At 33.3% G+C, this 25,043-nt stretch overlaps 1 protein-coding gene across 1 annotated transcript in view; it reads right to left on the bottom strand.

The window, feature by feature from the left end:
* The window catches only part of sick (sickie), a 276,632-nt gene that overhangs the window by 114,845 nt on the left and 136,744 nt on the right, over positions 1 to 25,043 (bottom strand). Inside the window, exon 6 of the mRNA XM_017907427.1 lies at positions 10,540 to 10,813. Coding sequence (XP_017762916.1) covers positions 10,540 to 10,813 — 274 coding nt within the window. The remainder of the gene's footprint in view (positions 1 to 10,539; positions 10,814 to 25,043) is intronic.

Genomic DNA, 25,043 nt, shown 5'->3' with positions numbered 1-25,043 from the left:
GGGGGGGGGTAAGCGTCCTTGAAGCCACGAGTTTTATTTGTTTTCGTTCGCTCCCTTCTTAGCTAGAGCGAGAAACAACGAGTTAAAGCGAAATGAAAAATAGATTCGACTGTTGTCCAACGATGTAATACGATCTGTTCGGCATCGTAATAATATATATATCACAGAACTCGCTTGAAGCAGTATTAAAGTGGGGGTGACCTTGCGTCCAGAATCGAAGCAGAAAATGAGCCTGTCATCGAAGCACTACTGCAGTAATATTACGTTTAACCCTTTGCACTCCTGTGTCGAGTTATACTCCACGTTTTTTGATTCTTTATTTACTGAATAAGAAAACAGAAAGTAAGCAACTATTTGAATTGTATATTGTTTTTTAAAATTCCCTTTATAATTTAAATCGAAATAAATATCGTAGAATGCATAAATACAAATGTAACTTTCATCTAACGGTATATAAAATTTATAAGAAAAAATAGCCAAAAGGTAATCGTTGGTAATATTACCATTTTTATGCTACTGAAAGAGTTAATCGATTTGGCAAATGAAAAAGTAATAAATTTAAATTTTACTAAATTTTACTTAAATTCTGATAAGACGGCACTAAAATATTCACCGTTATAATTCATGGCTTGCTAGTGCATTTGAGTTGCATTATGCAACGATTTACATTAGAGTACGGAGTTAATCAAAGCGACCTCTGAAATAAATTATTTATTATTCGGTGGCCAAAAAATTTTTGTCGTTTAACGGTGTTAATCCTAATTATCAGGGAAAGTTATTATAAATATAAAAAGTTATGACTGTACCAAGTGCTTTGACATTTAAATTTAAGATTTTTCAAAAAGTGGAGTTAATCAATTTGTGCAGTGAATGCCTCATATTCTTCTTTGGATCACTAGAAAGTGACCAATGTATGTATATACACTTAAAATTTAAAACTATGTAGTATATGTGAACTAGTACATAGTACAAGGAGGAAACTGCTAAATTATACCAGTGAAATTAAAAATAATTCAACGATATGCACGTATAATATTTACTGTGCGTTCATTGAAGATATGGATCGTGGTGGCGCTAGTGAGTTCACTGGAAGTATTATCATAAGTAATAAAGGATGAATAGATGTAATATAGAATTCTTGATATTTTTTAATTGATAGTGCTCTCAACTAATTTCATATATTACTTTGAAATATTTTTTGCGACTCACCAGTGCTAAATGTTTGTAATAGATGTATTATAAATTCTATATTATTCAATTATTTGTGAGAGGAGTCTTTATTTGGATGGCGCCACCCTGCATCGGGATCTATATTTGCTTCGAGGAATCATCAAGATTATCAGTTTTCGAAGCAGGACTGAGTGACGCGATGGGTCGTCACAGAGCCTATAAGAACCTGGCTGAAGTGTTCGAGGGAACACTCTCTTTCGACAATCTACCGTCTGCATCACGCACCTCACAAGACTCAAGCATCCGCACACTTGTACCGCAAGAGAATAAAATATAATCAAAGTTTAAAATTAAATCTCTATAAACCCGATCCTTTCACCACACGATATTTCTTTCTACCAATAATCCAAATAGGTTAATACAAAATTTACGTGTACCTTCACTTCTTTTTCCCTATCAAACGCCGCCTGCGATAAGTGGACGAATACTTATGTGCCTGACTGTACATATCGTAGTTATTTTACAATTATAAACCCATAATCCCAAAAACGTCAATTACATTCCACAACACATGTGCTTCCCTTCGGTTCACCCATCGCTGTCATGCTACTCACTCATTGTGAGTCTCGCTGAACTGCTACGTGCAAAAATGCCAGGCTCGATTCCGATCGCATGTTGCGGTGGGTCCAACGAACGCGTGTCTAAGTTAAACTTTGTAAGAACTTCCTGTTTGTCCCGTGAAAGTAAACGAAAATACCTTCGCTAATTACCCGCAACAGCGGCACGAACAATGCCAGCCAGAGCCCCCAAGATGGCTGCCGATCAGACTGCACGAACGTATTATCAGTCATAAACGTGACGCGAAAACGGCCCGAGGGCCCACCCTACTGTGCGTGTAGTCTACGCGTACAGTCCGTGTGCACGTAGGCTATAGACTATACATAGTTTGTTCGCGTAACTGCCGGCCACGAGCGTGACGGAGAGCGTCAAAGGACGCACACGCACGGGTCGACGGGAGAAAGAGAACGGTTATTATTTCACGGAGCAGATATCGATTCCATTCGACGACCTGCCGTGACCCGCCTGCATAACTCACGGCGACGCGTACGCTAATCCTTCTCCTTCTTTTCAATCCGTGCGAAACACGTTCCTTTTCGCTTCGCGCGACGATGCGCCGGGGACCCCGCGCGCCATCTGCCGACAGAGACGTTGCTTACGCCCCCCCGCGGAAGATTTGACAAATCCCTCGCCTTGGGAGAACGCGAGATAGGATATGTCGCGGGAAAAGAAAGGCTAAGGAAAGTCAACCGGGTGGAAACAAAAGGATAAAATATGGAAGGACACCACGGGTGGTGACTGAAGATCGATACCGATCCTACAACACTCCATTTGCGCTGCGAACCACTGATACGAATTCGGCCAATGATGGCGCCGGATTTCGAGCATGGCGAGTCTTTCGCTGCAATGCTACTTAACACTAAACGTACCAAATGGGGTGAAATGACCCTTTTGAAAATTTACTTTATAAATCGTATGTTCGTTGTTATTTCTTTCGTTCATCTAATTTTCCGTTGTAAATTCTTATATCAGCTGATTATTTAACATGTTCGTCGCCGCGTCTTTCGTCAATGCTCTTCTTGTTCAAGTTAAATAGGATTTTCAGCTGGATTTTTAAAAGGAATTTAATGGAATAAGCACTGAATTATAAATATAGGATATACAACATAAAAATATGAAAAATATACACATTATACTATATTTTTTATTAATTTATATTTAGGATAAAATATTACATTACACTATGTCGCGTGGTATTCGTTGAAACAGTCTAAACACATTTGACGTGATTTTGGACAATTGGAACAATAGGTCGTTGTGTTTTTACATTTTTCGTAATTGTCTGTCAATATGTTTACGAGTGGTAAAACTTTACCAAGTCTGCTACTCTGTTCTATCGTTTGGTTATTTGCAAAATGCAAGTTTGCTGATAGTAATTCAAAACGATTGCAGGAAATGGAAAATTGTAAATAGGGTCCGTTGACCAACATCTAACGAGCGGTGTCTGTACTAGACGCATCCGAATCATCGGTCCGATAACGTTCTAGCGCTCAGACAGTAGGATTCGGGCCCCGCGAGAAACTCGACCGAATCGCGTTACGCGACGAACGTGTTAATTTCTCGCCTTTCCGTTTTTCTCTTGACTTATCTTTTACCGAGAAAAATTCTTTGCATACTTTATGTGTACCATGAAGGGTCATGTGACCCCTTACGAAATTTACGTATTTATTTTTCTGCAATTCTACAATTGGAACCTTGGTTCTGGACTCAAAAGGAGAGTGCAAGTCCTTCGGGTCATTGATTTAGTTGAAACTTCGCAGATTTGTAGATTCAGTCATCCAGTTGAAGAAAATATATCATTATGACCCGATGTTTCAGCGTAGCGAAGGAGCAGCAACGCCTGCAAACCCTACTCTCTTAGCACTGTAGCATAAAATACTGACTGCGTGCAGAGTTCGAACATCTCCAGCTGGCAGTATTTAGTATAACAGCGAAAAGAAACGATGGGTCAAATATCTCTTCATTTTATAAATTTTCACAACGCGAAGAAAATCATAATGACGAGGTATCATCGAATAGAGATAGCGATGCAAGTGTCAGTGACAATGAGCCTGAATTGCAATATGCACCTAGTGCTCATAAATAAGAAATAATAAAATTTTATATTTTTATTAATTAATATAATTTATATTAAATTATTTAAAACGCAATAAAATATTAAATTCTTGTGACAGTTTATAAAATTTTATATTTTTTAAACAAACTCCTCTGCTCTTCATATTATAAATATTATTGGGTAATATTCTGCACTAAAAAGTTAGGTTCAAAGCAAGTATAGTAAAAATTTAGACATAGGTCAAAAGTGACCCGGTGTCGGTTCGTCGCGTCGTTCATCTACGGTCTGCTATTCGAGGCTTAATTAACTCGTCCATCGCGGAGTTTCCACATTACGAAAGAATAAACTGTAAAGATAGTATCAGAAAGATGACCAACCTCAATTAATCGCTATTACGATATAGAAATTTTTATTTTATACTTGTAGACATAGATAACATAAATTTATAAAGAAATATTGAAACATCACGTGGAATACAAATGAACAACTTCAGCTTCCATACTAATGCAATTAGATTCACACGTAGAGATTCACTGGCAAAAGAAGTAGAGACAAGAGGAAAGTGAAGATTCTCTGGTGATCGAGGAATTGGGTCGAGAAGTCTGCGCCGTTAACAGCGATGTTTGGTAAACAACCCCACTCTGACATCGATTTTTCATATTTCTCGAAGTTAGTACGAATGCTTTTTCCCCGTACCCTTTTACCCTTTTCCACGCGGAAATGAAAATTAGCGTCTGGAGAATTTAAAGTGCCTCCCCTAATTACGATGCTCGTTAACACAGTTGACTCGAGAGAACTTCGGGGGCACTATCTTATAACTCGTAAAATTTATTACAACGAAACAGGTCGCGAGTGCATCTCAAATTAAACCGGGGAAACTTGAAAACACAGCATTTTCCTCTCCACTTCGTGGACAAAGCGCGAAAGACGTTGCTGAAACCGAAGAAACTCCGGAGAAATGCACGTATAAGGGTACTACCACCTAGCTAGGTACTAGGAACCATGCTTTTACTCGAGGAAATATTTCGAGAAACCACTGGAGCCGCAGGGAAGAGCGAAACATCGAAAATATCGATGAAAAATGTAAAGGCAGTGTGGCCCGAGGATGGATAGAAATTTGAAAGGAAAAAGATGGACGACTGGGTAGGAAGAGGGGGTTGAGGAAGTTAAGAAAGCCATAAGAAAGAACGACGGCGAGGAATCGAACGACAATGGCGGAGAGTTGGATAGTTGTTATCTTTTTATTCCCTCTTTTGTTCTTTATTTGCGACGATAAGAGTGCCCCGGGAAGTTGGTAGATACCTGACGGGTCCTCCGAGCCTCTTATTCAGGGGTAGATGGCGCAAGACGCACGCGAGCGAGACATCTAAACTTCCGCCGGCAGGCGGCGCTGGCGTATGATGCACGGGAAAAGGGAGGCCAGTGTGAATGAGGCTATTAGGGAAAAGGGGGTCAAATGCAACGTGCAGTGTTACAGAGATGCCAGGCGTATATTAAGAGGGAATAAAAGGGGAGAAAATAAACGCACACGACACAAGGAACCAAGTTAAATTGGAACGGGTGAACGAAGCAGGGGACGAAAACCGATTGACTAGTGAACGGGGGAAAAAAAAAGAAAAATTTTAGAGCAAAGGCGAATAGCCGACAGGGGAAGTCTCGGTTTGAAAGGGCACAGATCACCTAGAAGATTGCTCCCGTGATCAAAGAGACTTTGATTCGCTCAGTGCCTTGATGCACGCGTTATGCGACCCCCTCTGATGTAAGCATGCTTCAGTTTCAGTTTACCGACGGAAATACCGATGTTGGGTTAACCTGGCATTCTCGTTGTTTGCCGGTTCAATGTTTCCGTGTGAATGAAACTTTGCTTTTTCGTTTGCGCGTAACGATATTAACCCTTTGCACTCGAGAGGCGACTCTCAGTCGCCATTTAATCAAATTCTAGAGATCATTGTTAATTAACACGTTGACTGCCACGCGCATTTTACGTGGTTCGCCCATGGCGCCAACATGAATATTTTATTATGCGATGCATATTATGTTGAAATATTATTTACAACAGATAAGGTGAGTTGTATAATCGGGTTTAATGTATTTTTCGTGGTAGGGTCACCGGTGACCCCCGCGGCGCTGTAGACCATTTTTGCCATTATCGATTGTTTAAAAAGCAACTCGAAAAAATATTTCAATTCCCGATTTTAGGATGAAGTTAGCGATGTATTTAGTGAAATGTTCCGATCACGAAGATTGCATTTCATCGAGCAATTACGTACAGAAAAAACGTCGTCGCGAATTTAAAAAGAAACCTGGAAGTGTGCGAAATGTAAGGCGATTTTGCAAAGTGTGCTATGAAAATAATTCAAATCAGCTAGGAAGAATGAGAGCAAAGAATTGCGCTAAAAAAGTGGCGACATATTGTGCCGGCTGTTTTGGTTCACCTTTTCTTTGTATAAATAAAATTATTTTTGCATGTTCCGTATGGCATTAATTTCTTCGAACCATTATAGTAACAATGGTTCTAGTTAAAAATTTATCAGTATCGATATTTACTCTAATTATGTATTTTTACTAATGGTCGCGCCGCCGATCACCGGTAGCCCCCGTGGCGCCACCGTCAAGTCGAGTGCCGGTCACCGGTGACCCCAATGGCAGTCAACGTGTTAATATCTCGAATTTAAAATTGTCAACGACGCGTGGAATATCGAGATAAAATAATTCTACGTCTTACAATTAATCTGCACTTCTTAGTTACCGTTTTGAAAACATCGTCAACTTTATGGCAGCAAGTCTTCCAATTATTATGATTCTGTAACGAAAAGATCGCCGAGTGCAAAGGGTTAAGTTTTGATAGAGGGTAAAAATATATTTCTCAACTTTTTCGTAGTTCTTGGCGTTCCCGCTGTGCGTCTGACGAATGTTTTCGTGTGAATAAGACTTTAGTTTTTCGTTTTCCGCGCAATGGTATTAGTTTATGATAGACTGTACAAATATTGATATCTTTTTTTAATTTTTTAACTTTTCGTTGTTTTTGGGATTCTCACCGTTTGTCTGATGAATATTTTCGTGTGAATAAGGCTTTATTTTTTCGTTTTCCGTGTAATAGTATTATCTCGTGATAAAACGTAAAAATATTGTTCCCTTTTTGAAATTCAGTAACCCATTCATTATTCTGATTACATGCCTCAAATTTACTGAACAACGAAAAGATTAATTCTATTAGGTATCTTATTTTTAAAATATAGATGAATCTCTGGTATCCACTACCAGTGCTCTTCCATTCAAATATTTCAGCATCCACGTGTTCTATTATTCAAAGGATATATTGCTTCTCTTCCTCCAGCGTGAAATAGGCATTATACGCCCGAGTGTTTCGTGGCTAATGGCGTCGAAGAGAAAACGTACGTTGTTGAATATTTTAGAAGCTAAAATATGGTAAAAGTACCATCAAAGTCGTACAAAATGTATTAACCACGTTAGATATTTTGCTACCGAAAAATTTATAATGCCAAAGATTATTTAGGTAGGTCCAAGCCACGAACAGAATACAGTTTAACATAACCTAACATATATATCAACGCTAAACTAAGCTCAGTCAAATGGCGGGTGAAAGAATGAAAGGATCTCAAAAAAGTGGAATAAAAGATGACATTGAAACACTGATTATATGTATATTAGGAGAAGAATTGCAAAGTCAAGTGACACAAAAGCACTGAATACCGAATTTTTAATCAAAAGCTTAAAAACGGTCATGTAGACCATGAAAAGCTTACCAGAAAAGAGAATATGGAACCAAAAGATAATTCAAAGCGAGTAAAAATAAAACAGTATTATATCCTATACCTTTTGATACTAAGTCATAATAATAAGACAATATTTTTTAAAAATATTTAAGAAAATATAAATAAAAATATCTTTTTAAATATCCAATATAGTTACAAGTATAGAAGAAACGAGTGTTTCAACATTGATTTGCAATATTAGGATTTTAAAAGAAAAATTAACCTTTTCCACTCATATTCTGCCATATAGTCGCCATTTTACATTTTATTATTACGCACACATTAAATTTGTGTACTTTTCTAAATTTCTCTACAAATTAAATTGTAATATATTTCCCAAAAAATATTTTCATTTTAATGGAATATGAAAAAAAATTGATTGGTAGCCTTCGAAAATTCACATGGGAGTGCAAAGAATGAGAATACAAATTTTTGTAACTAATAATTATAAATTTTCCATTTATGGTAAATTAACCATAAAATCGAAGAAGTGACACGTCAGAGCAACAAAGGCTGTTTAATTCGATTTCAACGATGATTCGATTCCCAATGGACCGCGAGTGAAACATGTAAAAGAAGCCACCCGGTATATGGCAGCTGCACGACGCAACAGCTGACGCACATGCAGAGACGCTTTGTAATTTCATTGTTTGCGCTGGGACTCGCATACGCGCTTATGCGTCATCGGCCTACGTTTTGGCGAGACCGTGTACACACTGGTTGAATAATTAGGCAATAGAACGTAATGTGTCTTCAATAATTACGCGGAGTAGCACTCGCATCGTCGACCATGCGAACGCGCCCGGCGTAATAAGAGCGATTCGACTGAAGAAACCGCAATCACTGCCGAATCAGACCTATTCTATCTCAGTGTCTCCATTTATGCACGCGAATATACGTAAAAGCCTGTGTAATGCGCATTGTTTCACAGCTTGTTACCGTTTGCACCGAAGGAATCGATCCACCGTAACCCCGATTTAAGCTTAATTAATTTCCCACTGTGTTTACCGTGCAATTCGATGTCAACTGATTAATAAAAACCTAATTGATATGTCGGCTGAACCGATACGTCGTGTTTATCGCTGCGTGTTTAATGAACAAGCGACTGCCGGATTACTTTGATTGAAAATGATGGGGCGTGCGAACAAAGGGAGAAAAGCGTAGCGCGCTCGACGCGCCATCTCGCTGCTATTAGTGTCATTCATGCGCGGAACTGCGCACTTTTAGACCCCGCTCAAAAATGAGCGATGATGTTTAGCAGGCTGCGACGTTTAGGCGCTCGCAGCGCTATCGCTCGCACGAGAGTGCAATTATCGTTGATCGCTGTTTGATCGCAGGTAACGTAAATATTTGTGCGGATACTGTTTAAACGATGCAAATGCCAGGCAATTATTTGAACGGTATAGATTAAAATTGCCTTTGAAATTTAGGTATGCTTAAGGTTGTTTGCCTTTGGTATTGGATATATCAATTTGCATCTATATATGGAGAGCCCATATATGGAGAGGTTAGAATAACTATGCAGTTATGGATAATGATAAATATAGCAAAGACACGTTACCAATAAGGATAACTAACGTTATTAAACTACGTGTTAAAGTAGTTGTTGATTATATTAATTGTTATAATACGGAAAGGTAAGAAATGATAAAAAATAAAGAAAAATTGGTAGAAGAGTTAGAAAATGTTATCTGTATAATACTACTGCAATACTTCTATTTATAGAATACATTGAATAATATTATTTTTCTAATTACATATATTCTTATTGACAAAAGTTAAGAAATAATGAAGATAATGTCAAAAATTTTGGTAGATACACCTATTAGAATGTTTCTAATTATAAAGCACATTCTATAGTATTAATTCCCTCATTGTACACTCATTAACAAAAGTTAAGAAACAAAGTAATCACCTGTCAGTTTTTAAAGTATATTTTGTTATCTTCTAAGATACATTTCTTATTATCTTTTAATAAAAAGAAGATTCCTGTCCTTCCTAAGTAATAAGAGACTATAACAGCAGGAAATAATCAATAATTTTTTAAAAATTGAAATACCTTGTAAGAGCCTAATTCCAATTTTTATCCATATATCTCAGGAAATAAAATATATACAAAAATTTGCAAATCTTACTATTCTATTATTACTTTCATTAGAATTATCTATTATGACTTGTAAATATGTAACAAAATTATTGTATAACTGTTTATTCCTCAACTTTTGTCAGTTAGTGTACATGTGATACACCAATGAAAATATATCAAAGTAATGCACGAAAATGGCAGAAAATCATATATCACATGCTACTAAACTTTCATTAAAACGACAAATTTAGTTCTAATGGATAATTAATACAGTAAATAATAATTTGCTTTAAATATCTTGCAAAAGCCATTTTCTAATTTTTATCCATACATCTCAGGAAATACAATATATACCAAAATTTGCAAATCTTATTGTTCTATTATTATTTTCATTAGAATTATCTTAATACAGTAAATAATAATTTGCTTTAAATATCTTGTAAGAGCCATTTTCTAATTTTTATCCATACATCTCAGAAAATACAATATATACCAAAATTTGCAAATCTTATTGCTCTATTATTATTTTCATTAGAATTATCTATTATGACTTATAGACATGTAACAAAATTATTGTATATCTGTTTATTCCTCAACTTTTGTCAGTTAGTGTACATGTGATACATCAATGAAAATCTATGAAAGTAATATACAAAACAGATGCTATCAAACTGTCACTAAAACGACAAACTTTGTTCCCAGGAATAATCAATACAGAACATGGAGAAACAAGTTGGCTCGAGTATTATCCTGTTTGGTAACGTTTATTTTGGACTTTGCTTAAAGGATGAACGACACCAGCGACGAAATATCGATTTAGCAAGTTCGCTGACCTTGTGATGAGAGGAATGGCCTGTGTGATTGGCGGAGGTGTGATTTCCGGCGGGAATAGATGCCAGGTCCTCGATGGTTAACTCTGCTAAGGCGTCGTTGCCACCGCTGCAACCGCCTAGCAGGCCGCCCGCGATGACGCCGCCGCTTCCTGGACTGCTCCCGATGCAACCTCCATCCGACCTTACAACGTTTGCCGAGGGTCTCTTCTGCACCCTCCTCGAGGTCACCAGTTCTTTCACCCCTGACAACTCTCGCCTCGAACCACCCACGTATCTAAAAAAAGCACGTGCGACTCTCGTTAATGTTTACGCGTAACGCGAGGCTGCTGCTGTGAAGAATATCGAATTAAAAATAATGTGCACGCTCCCTGCGTTTGCCCCTCGAGTATGTGTTGTCATAATTAATATCGTTTTAACGTAAGATAAGCATTTTTCGTTTCTTCTCTTTTGTCTTTCAGACTTGATTAGTATGTTTGACGGGTAGTGAGTGTTAGGGTTTAATAATATGTAAAGGTTGGTACTTGTTTGATTGAAATTATTGCTTTCTTGTCAAAGTGCTATAATTGTGCACTGACTAGGTTTTGGTATTTATTATATTATTGGTATTTTACTCTATTTAATATTTGATACTGGTAAAAATGTTGTTTCTCCTTCTTCTACAAATAATAAAAATTATTTGTACAGATTAAAATTGTACGCGTATTTTATAATTTATATCTGTGATATTAATGTTTCATTAATACTGTATAATGTATTATTAAAATTGATGCTACATTTAATAATTTATATCTATGATATCCAAATTTCAAATTATGGGTATAAATTTTAATTTACTAATGCTTTGTAGTGTATTATTATTTTAGTCTTTCTCCTATAAATAATAAGAAGTTGAGTGTGTTAAAACTAATATTATATCCAATAATTGAAATTTACATTACTAATATTTTAATTTATTGGTGCAAATTTTGTTCTATTATAATGTATTATTATTTTAGTTTTTCTACTATAAATAATAAGGAGTTGAGTATGTTAAAATTAACATTATATCCAATAATTGAAATTTATATTATAAATATTTTAATTTATTGGTGCAAATTTTGTTCTATTAATATTATACTGTAATAGATACTATTTAAAATTATAGGATTTATATCTCTCCAACATAGCAGTACATCCAATAATTTAAATCTGTATTATTAATTTCATCATTGATACAAATGATACAGTAGAAATATTATTTTACTAATACTATACTGTATATTACTGTTTAAAATTTCCTTTTCCTGAAGATAATAAAATCTGTATACCTCAAAAATAGTATTACGTTCAATAATTTAAATCTATACTACTAATTTCTCCATTTATTGGTAAAAATATTGTTCTGTTGTTACAACACAATGCATTATTATTTCAAATTCTTTTATTATAAATAATAAAGTCTGTCTATGGTAAAAATAGCACTATGTCCAATAATTTAAATCTATACTACTAATTTCTACATTTATTAATATCAATATTATTCTATTAGTACTACACTCCATGTTATTATTTCAAATTTTTTCCCGACAGATAACGAAGTCTTTGTTCGAAACCCAGTGTTATATTCCACAATTTAAATTTATACTACTAATTCCTGCATTTATTAATACAAATATTATCATAATAACCCTTTGCACTCGAGGATTTTTTGGCTAGAGAAGAGCAATTCTCTACTAAAAAACTGACGATACCTTTTTGAGCAGTAAATAAAGAATCGTACAATAATAGAATTGTACAAATTTACAATTTATATTTATACTACTAATTCCTGCATTCATTAATACAAATATTATTATAATAACCCTTTGCACTCGAGGATTTTTTGGCCAGAGAAGAGTAGAAAATCAATGATTCTCTACTAAAAAGCTAACGATACTTTCTTGGCCAGAAAATAAAGAATTGTACAATAATAGAATTGTAGAATTATTTAATTTCGATACTTTGCACACTGTTACATTACATTAACCCTTTGCGTTCGACGATTTTTTGGCTAAAGAGGGGTACAAGTTGACAAATTTTCTTCCATAAGGCTGATAGTTTTTGAGCAGCAAATAAGAAATCGTGTAATAATTAACACGTAGAATTATTCAATTTCGATACCTCGCACACTGTTACATTATTTTAAATTTAATATACTAATTAACATCGAGCTTCGAAATTTTATGAAATGGTGACTTAGAGGCACATCTCGAGTGCAAAGGGTTAAATCTGACATATTAATTAATATCTATCTTCCAAATGTTATAAAATGGTGATTAAAGCTCACCTCTCGAGTGCAAAGTGTTAAATCTGACATATTAATTAATATCTATCTTCCAAATGTTATAAAATGGTGATTAAAGCTCACCTCTCGAGTGCAAATGTTTAATACTACACTCTACAATATTTCCAATTCTTTCCCCACAAATAACATACTCCGTACACCTCCTACAAAAGCAGCATCCTACATCCAATAATTCAAATCCGTAGCTCGCTCCGACAGTTATCCAGAAGAAAAATCGCGAAGCAACAACAAACAGCGAGCGTATTACAGTGGTGGAACTTCTCTATGCGGAGACACCTGGCTGAGTTAACGCGTGGAATATAAAAGCTGGGACGTGCTAGACAATGGCAGAGCCTAGTAGCTCTTTTTGTAAGGAATCTCTGACAGAAGGCTGGAGGCGTTTGAAAAAGCAGCTACCGCGCGCGGCCGTATGAATCGTGTCAAATGAGGGTGGATTGGAATCGTATAGAAATTGCTCTATTAGCGAGATTAGATCCACGAGTCAATCCACTCGGCGGACAGTGTCTGTCCTGCAAGCCTTTCTGAATCGATGAGCGCTGTCCACGAGGCTCTGTTCTCTTTCTGGGCACAGACTTTCGTGATCGTTGCCAATTAAAATTGCACAGAAGTTAGTCGAGTCGTCGTTTTTCCACCCTCGCGGATCTCGGGGTGGACGAGCTGTTCTATTTATTTTCAAACTTGACCCCGACGTTCCCTTCCACACCCTGGCCTGCCCCGCGGTGCTTTGGTAACAACGCGAAAGCATACGTCGCGTGATTAGGCTGAAAAATCGAAACGACGTGACGCTGGAGAACTTCCAAGAATCTAGCTAGCAGCCTTGTAGCCGATGATTTATTAACAGCGGCCACGTCGTTTCCACAGGCGAAAGAAGGATATTCCCCGTTGACAGATAAATTGGATGTCCAGATAGACGAAGAGAGATAACGATGGAAGCGTGTATAAAAATGGAATCGATAGCGGTTGTTAAGCTGACGCGGTAGATCTGAAGATCCTGCATGGGACACGACGACGTTGACTAATTAGCTCGTAAGTAGTATAAGTCGACGCTCGAGCGTCCGATCGCAGGTGGATGTGTTTACTTTGCATTTAGACGAGTCTCCAACTAACAAATTCGCCGATGCAAATGCTGGCAAGTCCCGTGACTCGTGCGATTAATAATTCACGAATCACGCGCGTAGGATTAGGATTACTGTGCTTACGTGAGCACACCGCCGGTGCAAGACCTTACTGGCTAATGCGATTAACGCGTTCTGCTTCTAATAATGCTTTTCCGACATTTCTTTACAAGCTTCCCGCACTCACTTTTCCACGATGCTGAAGCAGTAAGTTCTTACGGACTGCACACGTCACGTGGGAAATGGTTAAAGTGATTGCGTAACACTGGTATTTCGTGGTAGGTATGGTACTTTGCAGCGAAGAGTATGTCGAGAGATAAAATACTAATAAGTACTAAAATCATTGTTGGTTATTTTATGTAGAGTCTAGTAATATTTAGTTATTCGTTGTTTCAATGCATAATACACTGAAGGGTAAACAAAAATAAAATAATTTTTGGTTTTAATAAATTTTTCTTAGATTTATATTTTGTTTTATTATTGTGTATAGCTTTGTAACTATTATTTATTTCATATTTAAATAGTAAAATAATTTTGATTGCAATTAATTTTTCTTTTCTTTATTATTTAATGCATAGTTTAGTGATATTTATTTATTTTATGTTTTGCAAGCATCGTATTGTGCACTGAAGGGTAAACAAAAATAAAATAATTTTTGGTTTTAATAAATTTTTCTTAGATTTATATTTTGTTTTATTATTGTGTATAGCTTTGTAACTATTATTTATTTCATATTTAAATAGTAAAATAATTTTGATTGCAATTAATTTTTCTTTTCCTTATTATTTATTGCATAGTTTAGTGATATTTATTTATATTTATGTTTTGTAAGCATCGTATTGTGCACTGAAGGGTAAACAAAAATAAAATAATTTTTGGTTTTAATAAATTTTTCTTAGATTTATATTTTGTTTTATTATTGTGTATAGCTTTGTAACTATTATTTATTTCATATTTAAATAGTAAAATAATTTTGATTGCAATTAATTTTTCTTTTCTTTATTACTTAATGCATTGTTTTGTGATATTTATTTATTTTATCCTTTAAGCAATGTATTATGCATTGAAGGATAAACAGATATAAACTGATTTTTGATTTTAATAAATTTTTCTCAGACCTACGTTTCCTTTTATTTATTATTCTACGTATAGTTTTGTAATGTTTATTTATCTGATATTTACATAGTAAAATAATTTTTATTTTATATGAACAATATATTATAGACTGAAGAATAAATAGAAAATTCAAATAATTTTGATTGCAACAAATTTTCCTAAGACCAAATTTTTCTTTTATTTATTGAAGACTAAGGCATCTTTTACTTACTGAAGGATAAACACAGAAGTAAAATAATTTTAATTTCAATAGGTTCCTCTGAAATTTAATTTCTATTTATTATTACTTATTATTGTGTATATAGTTTAGTAATATTCATTTCTCTAATATTTTCTAACTAATGTATAATACACCCAAAAATAAGTAGAAAGATAAAATAATTTTTATCTTGATGATTCTATTACATTTTCCTAAAATTTAATTATATTTTTGGTTACTTATTATTCTGTATATAATAATATTTAATTATCTAATTTCTATAACCAATATACTATACACTGATCAGTATACAGGACCAAAATAATTTTGATTTGAATAAGTTTCTCTGAAATCTAAGTTTTCTTTTACTCATTATCCTATGTATGGTTTAATAATGTTCATCCACGTGAGTAAAATTTAATTTTAAATATTGTGCTTAAACTATAGTTATTTAAATTAAAAACAAAATAAAATTATGTATATGATAAAGAATTACGTGTATTAAAAAATATTAATATAAATAATATAGCATTACTATTAGCACTAAAATAATACTACTAAAATTACTGTATCAGTACTATAATACTACCATAGTAATACTGATTATAATGCAATATAGAAATACAAGTTAGAAAATTATTTATTTTACTATCAAAAGAAAAATTGGAAAAATTACTGGAGAATTCAAAAGAGTTTGTAAAGGTAGAAGCAAAGCCAAGTTGCAAGGGATTCCAAGCTAATTCAGAGTACAATGAACACAATACAACGATAAACCTGAATTGTATTAATAGAATGAAGATGATTTTATGCTTCGAAGATAGCCCGGAGGAAAGTAAAGAAAGCCGGGGAAAGTTACAGCTGAGTCCTCGTCCAAGATTTTAGATTCTTTTCTCATTTTATTTCCAATAAATAAAACTCAATTTCTTAAACTTTTCAATTCAATTTTAATTTACCGATATCAACATTTCTGTCTGAACCTAATTCAAAAATAACGAATTTTTTAATTTCCTATTTTTCTTTCTCTTTTTAATACTTTCATGGATCTATATGATCTAGACAGCGTGGATCGCGCGAAGATCCAGAGGAAACGTAGGAGACACTGAAAACCTACCTCTTTCAAAGAATAACCGAAAAATATATTTCAATTAATACCAAAAACAATATTTTATTACCTAATCCAATTGTCAATATTTAATTTTCTCGAAGAGAAAATGATTTTTTAAAATAATTATTCAAATAAATCAAATTACTCAAAACTAATCGAATAATTTTTCCAGGATCTATAGTCTACATAAATTTAAAATTTATTTTTCTATTTTTTAATTTTTTAATTTTTTAATTTTCTTTTCTTTGAAAATTGCAAGGAGAAAATAAAGAAAACTCACGTAGCTGATTTGCATATTTAAACGATATGCGATCGACCTTGGTCTAATTTATTTTTAACTGTTCAACGTTACTTCGTTGAGTATATAGGATTAAAAACGGTGAGAATTCGAATATACTAACCCAGCGAATTTTCTAATTCCTGTTACGTTAATGTTATCCTAATTTTCAACTATTCACAAACTCCGTCCGATTTTCGTCACTTTACATAAGCCGTTATCCACAAGAAACTGCTTTCCGATCTGCGCGAAGCAAATAACAACGATGGTCCCCGAGAAAATAACACTCGTGACCGGTCATTCATCTGCTAAAACTTCCTAACCTTGACATCGAACGCAGCGATATCGATAATCGGCGGGGAAAAATAAAAGCAATAATACCGAAGACGTGTGCGGAAGAATAGAAAAGAAACGGGACGAAAGATTACCCTGAACCTGCGTCTCGAAATCGTGCTTCCTCTCCTCCGTATAGGACGTCACACGGCAACGTTCTCAAACGCGTACACTCTTCACGCGGCCGAGCTGTCCGCGAAACATCACAATACGATTCGACTGAGTGCAACGGTTCCGCGTACACCGGCAAACCAATGGGAAAAAGTGGAACAAAGAGTGGACGGGAACGTGACGAAGAGTAGCCGGCTCCTCCGTCCCCGGAGAACTATCGCTAACCACGACTTTCCGTCGTTCGTGTTCGTACGTACGTTTCGTTCGTTCTCGACGGTGCTCTCCCCACCCTCGCCACTACGCGCTACGCTACGGTCCGCTCGCCCGCCGCTCCGACCCCCGAGAGCAGCCCTCCGCGCCCTCCTCAGCTGTCGCGCAAGAACCTCCCTTGGTGGCGCCTTAAGCCGCCCTGCCAAGTTACCCAACGTCGCCGGCAGATCGCACCAGCGAAACCACCGCCGACCGATCGATCCACGTGACGTCACGCCGCCACGCAAGCGTCGTGCCAATCTCGTCCCGTATCGTCTCGCGACGACACGTTCCCGTCTTCATCTAGATACCCGGGCCCTCTACCGACTTTTTTTTTACTGATAATACCAACTTTCCGTACCCGCAACAACGTGTCCTTCCAGTCCTTCCTCCAGTCCGCCTTTTAGCCTTATCTCCGTTTCCCTCTCGTCGGCCTTTTCGCTTTTCGAGCGTAACTTTTTAATAGAAAATGGAAATTCTTTCGCGGTGAGAGAGGTTCTTGGTTTCTGGTTAGACGACTACTGTCTTTTTCTTCGTTTTTCGTTACGAACATGCTCGATATTGTACATTCGTATCGTATTGCAGGGATAAGAATGTTTCGATGTTGAATCCATTGTTATTCGAACTAGTGATTTTTCTCGAGGTATAGATAAAGTAATTATCGAAATTCTGGGGCAAACCGAGAAATTTGACGCAGAAAGAAACGTAGGTATATTTTTCGTTGATTTGAAAATAACAGTAACAATGATTTTGAGGTTAGAATCTTTGAATAAATATTCGGTATCGCCATGTTTGAAACATTCCCACGGTACACCAGTGAGGAGTTTATGACACACTGAAAATTGCTAGACTAAGCAAAAATTCTGCATTCTATGGCTTTCCTCAGTTGACTACGCGACTTTTCTCGTGATACAGACGTAATCAATTTTTCGAAAGCCTGCTTCGTCAACTATGACCTATCATTTGCTCCACGGTGTTAAATTTAGTGTTAACACTGGTTATAGGGCTTCTGGTATTATTAATTTTAAACTCTTGTGTATACAGATTCGCCATTTCTATCTTCCGTGGGAAATATTTAAAAAGATATGAAAAATAGGAAATGATGTTTTAGATATTGCATAGTTTTGAGGAGGATAGATTATGCTGTCATTCATTTCACACTGCAATGATTTTGGAAAAGATTACAAAAATCTTTGAATTTTGAAATTAGGAGATGTATTTTTTATAACACGTTATTGTAGGTGACGTTAAAACGTTTTCAAAAAATACTTTTGGATATAATATCCTATGATGTTTCAAATTTTATTGCTATTTTTACAACTATTGTTAAAATAGAGATAGTTATATAAATATCAATTGACATCCAACTGGTGACATGACGTCAAATTGACAACGTATTTTAGTTATGCATAAGAAATTATTATATTTACAGTAAAATTTAAAAAAAGACAAATTTCACTAAAATTAGTAATAAAAATATACCTTTTGTTTATAAATTATTACAGTAAATTTAACACGATAAATTCATATAGTAAATATACTATATATTATTTTACTTCAATTTATAATTTCACTTCAATCAGTAATAAAAATATACCTTTTGTTTATAAATTATTATACTGTAATTAATACGATAAATTCATACAGTAAATGATATAATATAGCAAATATACTATATATACTATAGCAAAAATGTACGTTATAAAAATATATTTTTTGTTCAAAAATTATTATAGTATAATTAATATGATAAAACTACGTAGTAAATATCATATAGTAAATACACCACATATACTATAGCAAAAATGTACGTCACCAATTGGAGGTTATGGCTGTTAACATTCAGCTCTCCTGAAACTGAATGAATTTTTTGAATAAAAATAATTATTTTTCCTATGTATAAATTCTAAACATAATATATCGATAATTCTTGAATTGAAACAGAATCATTTTTTCAATAAATTATTATGGAAATATGATATTTAAATGTTATATGATGCATTTGTGTTAACTTTGTATTTCCTTCTATAAGAAAATAAAATATTTTTACTATGTATAATGTGGTTTCTGTAAATTCATAGATACAAATAATGAATACAATATTTTGAACCATTTCAAATTAAAATATATACTTACTGAAATAAAATATTCAAAATATATTATTAAATAAAATATAAAATAATTATTCAAATATGTGGAGTTATGAATTTAGTCCAATAACAGTAACACATACAAATTTACACGAAAAAGCAGAATATTGTATTTTGAAAGATAATTTCAATATTTATGAAAATCGAATTTGATTTTTGATTTTTAGTTTTTATTAATTTTATCGATATCACAACGTCACAAAATTCAATCGTTTTCAAGCAACGCTCCAAGTACGTGTTGGTTTGCATTATTCAAAGGTGGAGTGAAGCTAAGAAGACAAGTATTACCACTACCAGTGCTGCAAACCTACACTGTGTGATGTCAAGCTTTTTACTTGTTGAATAGATCTCAATATTATGAAAATATATATATATTTTCTAATTGAAATATTTAAATTGATCTTGAATTTACTTATAGAGATATTTTTTTGCAATATTTATTGTTGACTTATCCTTTATGAACAAATAAATTTTCGTTAGTAATATTCTTATCAAAACCTAAGCTATTTCATAAATTATACAACGAAAAGAAATTTTCTTCCAATTTTAAAAGGAAAATTAAAATAATTGAAAATAAGGAAAAATTAAAAATGAGACGAGTCTATATTCCAAATTATTAAAATGTCTGCTAATAATTAATAATGTAATCCTCGTTATTATTTAATTTGAATATTCTACTAAATTCTTAACTAAATAATTATCAAACTATGCACATCCTTCAAGGCACACCAAAATTGCAATCGCAAAATATGCACAAAAGAATTTCTCATTCTCCATGACACACCGTAATTTCCCTATTTCTAATTTAATTCCTAACTCGATTGCTTCTTTTATGAAAATTCTGCTTCCGACAAATGGTAACGTATAACCAAAGTTGCAACGTGAAACAAACGATAGTATCGGTGTAATTTGCGCGACGTTCTCAAAAGATTACCATTTAAATCAAAATCAGATAAACGCGCTAGTTGCGGAATGCTACGAGTTATGTCCTGGTGATTTATGAAACAATTAAAAAGACCGAGTGCACCATTACAAGCCGTCAAGGAGTTAAGGTATTTCCGTGAGAAGTAATTTAGCAATCAATCAACGCAATTACATTGAAAGCGTGGTTTACACGCGTGAAGTTCGGAATCGAGGATCACCATCTTTCACTGTTATGACTCGAGAGGAACGTGGCGACACGTGGCGTTAAAATTCGGCGAATCTTCCAGTCCGCCGCAGCCGGTGGTGCCACCTCGTAAGGACAATCGAAAGTGACGTTCGCGAAAGACAAAGACGCTTATCTTTCTGCATACGGCCACGTCGAATGCACCGCCTCTTCTCCCTGGCTTAAATTGATTTCTCGCTTTGCTGCTTGTTCGTTTACCATTGTTTCACGCCAAAGCAGAACGTGCTCTGTACCTGTCTCTTCGATTTCTCCGCAATTGTCTGAACATTTAAACTTTAATCCTCTGAACACCGTCTTTGAAATATGCCAGTTAATTCTGTACTGTTCAGCTATACTACTACGTGTTTATCTTCTAGTTTATTCTTAGAATTATTTCTAGGTCCCTGTGATTTGTGTGATGATCTGTTTTAATTGGTTAGGTGCAAAATTATTTATCTCTGATGTCGTTGATTACTTTTTAGGTTAGTAACGTTTTTGATTATGTGGAAATAATTTCATTTTAAATAGTAATTGAAATATTTAAAATAAGATTTTATATTATTCACTCGGTTTTATGTTCTTTTTATATTTATCATTAAAGTTGTTCATTAATTTTTAGGTTAGACTACCTACTTTTAGGTTAATTGAGCCCTTCACTGTACAAATTGATGAAACAAAAAGTGGAGAAATGCATTGAAATAATGTATATTGTTTTTTAAAATTCCCTTTATAATTTAAATCGAAATAAATATCGTAGAATGCATAAATACAAATGTAACTTTCATCTAACGGTATATAAAATTTATAAGAAAAAATAGCCAAAAGGTAATCGTTAGTACTGTTACCATTTCTATGTTACTGGAAGAGTTAATCGATTTGGCAAGTGAAAAAGTAATAAATTTAAATTTTACTAAATTTTACTTAAATTCTGATAAGATGGCGTTAAAAAATTCACCGTTATCATTCATGGCTTGCTAGTGCATTTGAGTTGCATTATGCAACGATTTACATTAGAGTACGGAGTTAATCAAAGCGACCTCTGAAATAAATTATTCATTATTCAGTGGCCAAAAAATTTTGGTCGTTTAACGGTGTTAATCTTAATTATCGGGGAAAGTTATTATAAATATAAAAATTTATGACTGTACCAAGTGCTTTGACACTTAAATTTAAGATTTCTCAAAAAGTGGGGTTAATCGATTTGTGCAGTGAACGGCTCAATTGGTTCCTTGCTGTAATTTTGAATTAGTGTAATTGAAAATTAATGGAGTTTAAAATTATTTATTTAGTTGTATGTTGTTTTGTTTAAATAATTCTTGAAATGTATTACCGTGGGGAATTGCATGTAAAAATGGTGACGGCACGCTGTTCCTGTTTAATGCTACAGACAATTTCGACGTTTTAGAGGTCCTCAACTGTGATTGCTATAATAAAAGCCGTATATTTTTTTAAGATCAGTCGAGTGAGAAAATTTCGCGCAGCACAGGGCAAAAGAAATAAAAGGAAAAAATAATTTTCTAAATGCTCAGTAATTCATAATTACGGGATACGTGGAAGGTTTAATTTCTACCTTAGCAAGTCAGAATTCCGTTTATTCTGTCTCCGCCATGTAAAACACGTAATTAAATAGGACTCAGGGGCGGCCACATTCCCACACACGGAAGCAGTATTCAAACTTTCAGACTATATTAAGATAAAATTAAACAAGTATCTCAGAAAATATTCTGAAAGAACTATCTTTACTTTAGCTTAGTGGTAACCATTTTTGCTTTGTACGATTATATAAATATGCTAAATCAATCATAATTAATTCATAATCAAAAATTATTTTCAACTCTATCCATTTAATTCACTTGTTTTTAAATTTTTCCTAATATAAATAAAATAAATGAAGTAAAAATATATGAATTATATACAAAAATAAAAGAAAATAAATTTACGTAATAAATGGATATAATTATATAAATAATTACTCGTGTTATTATTTTGAATTTAATGTTTAATACTGCCTATATATTTATTTAGTCAACCAAGTGAACACGTAATGGGTACCTTCGCTATATTATAGTATCTTTTATGTTTTATTTCTACTTCTTTCTCCAGAAAATTGTGTTATTTTAATTATTCTAATAAATTTGAAAAACTCGAAATTATTCAGGAAGAATAATTGATTCATAGTCCTGTTCTATTTCGTAGTATTAATATCACTTTCGTTTCATACAATTATATCAATATGCTAAATCAACTACATCAAAAATTATTTTCAACTATATTCATTTAATTCACCTGTTTTTAAATTTCTACTAAAATAAATAAAACAAATGAAGTAAAAATGTATGAATTATATACAAAAATAAAAGAAATAATATTGCCTATATATTTATTTAGTGAATCAAATGAATATATATTGGTTCCTTTTGCTATATTGTATTGTAGTATCTTTAATGTTTTATTTCTACTTCTTTCACCAAGAAATCGTGTTATTTTAATTACTCTAATAAATTTGAAAAATTCGAAATTACTCAGGAAGAATAATTGATTCATAATCCTGTTCCATTTCTTAGTATTAACCACTTTCGTTTTACACAATTATATCAATATACTAAATCAAGCATATAAAAATTTATTTTCAACTGTATCCATTTAATTAACCTGTTTTTAAATTTCTACTAATATAAGTAAAATAAATAAAGTAAAAATGTATGAACTACATACAAAAAATAAATAAATAAATAAAATTACATAACAAAATTAAATAGTATAATAGAGATATAATTATATAAATAATAACTCGTGTTATTATTTTGAACTTGATGTTTAATACTGCCTATGTATTTATTTAATGAACGAAATAAACATGTATTGGGTACTTTTGCTATATTATAGTATCTTTTATGTTTTATTTCTACTTCTTTCTCGAGAAAAATGTGTTATTTTAATTACTCAAATAAATTTGAAAAATTGGAAATTATTCAGGAAGAATAACTGATTCGTAGTCCCGTTCTACTTTCAGTAAGTAAATGTCCATTCAATCACTGTCCCGAATAAATGCATGAATTTTCCGATTCTACATGAGAAATCCGGTTTTATACACGAGTGACAGCGACGATATTTCATTTTCTAATCACATAAATGAAGATCTTATCTGCAGAGACCAATGTTATATATGTATGAGACCTCGTGCAAGTGTGTGCACGATAATATTTACGTCTGTCGTGGCCTCACGATTCTCGTATCCTTTTAGCAGAGCTTTTTCCCTCTTCCATCTTATATCGGATTCTATAAGACTTTCTATCCATGGAAACCATACATCAATAATTGTTTACTCCTGTCACGTGTCTCTTTTTGTCTCCATTTTTGCTCCCATGAAAGATTTACGACTTCTCCAATTTCTTTTTTCCTTTCTTTTCAGCAGATGAGAAATTATACGTGAAACAGGAATCATTTACAAAATGAAAAAATTGAAATTTCGTCGATTTATAATATTTACTTTCACAGCGAACGTCATGTACGTGTGATTTTTCTTATGCGTAAATACATTTTGTGGTGATACAGAAGACAATGATTATTATAAAAAATATTTTTTCTATGGCATAAAACTATCAGTATATAAATAATTATACCCTTTATAGTTAACAAATGCTTTTGTTAATATTTGTACATAAAATGTTATTTTAATTATTATATATATATAATATATGGACCAATTCTGTAGATAAGTGTTAAGATGGATAAGAATTATCTAAAAAGTAAAAAATTAATCTGTCATTTTATTTGAAGAAAATGGAGAAGATTTTTAACCCTAAGGAAAATCCTATTTTACCATTCAACGTTAAAATTTCCGACATATACCTAAATATAATGTAGGTACATAATTGATATTAAGTAAACTGGTATAATGAAAATAAAGTATAGTATACGTAATTACGATAAACGACGTTTTATTTGCCAAGAAGGAGATAAAACAGCTATGTTCGTAGTATCACAGACATATACATACAGAATGAAATATAATAGCAACGACAATTTTGTGTGAATATCTCAGAAATCATAAAAATTTGCGATTATATGTATAAAAAAAATATTGATTTTTATAACGTATTTAAAAAATACTGAAATCCATAGCACGTTTGCTCTTTAAATAATTAAATATTAATTTAATTACTGTGCAAAATTTTATTTATTATTTATTTCAATAACAAATTTGTATGAATTAATTAATTTTATTAATTATTTTACATTTCATTCTAATTAACTTTATTAATTATTTTATATTTTATTGCAATTAGTTTTATTAATTATTTTATACTTTATTATAATAAATTTTATTAATTATTTTACATTTTATTGCAATTAATTTTATTAATAACTTACGTAAT

The sequence above is a fragment of the Eufriesea mexicana genome, unplaced genomic scaffold, assembly GCF_001483705.2.
Source record: "Eufriesea mexicana isolate 0111107269 unplaced genomic scaffold, ASM148370v2 scaffold8039, whole genome shotgun sequence".
NCBI classification, from domain to species: Eukaryota; Metazoa; Arthropoda; class Insecta; order Hymenoptera; family Apidae; genus Eufriesea; species Eufriesea mexicana.
This window is presented reverse-complemented; position numbering and strand designations above follow the sequence as displayed.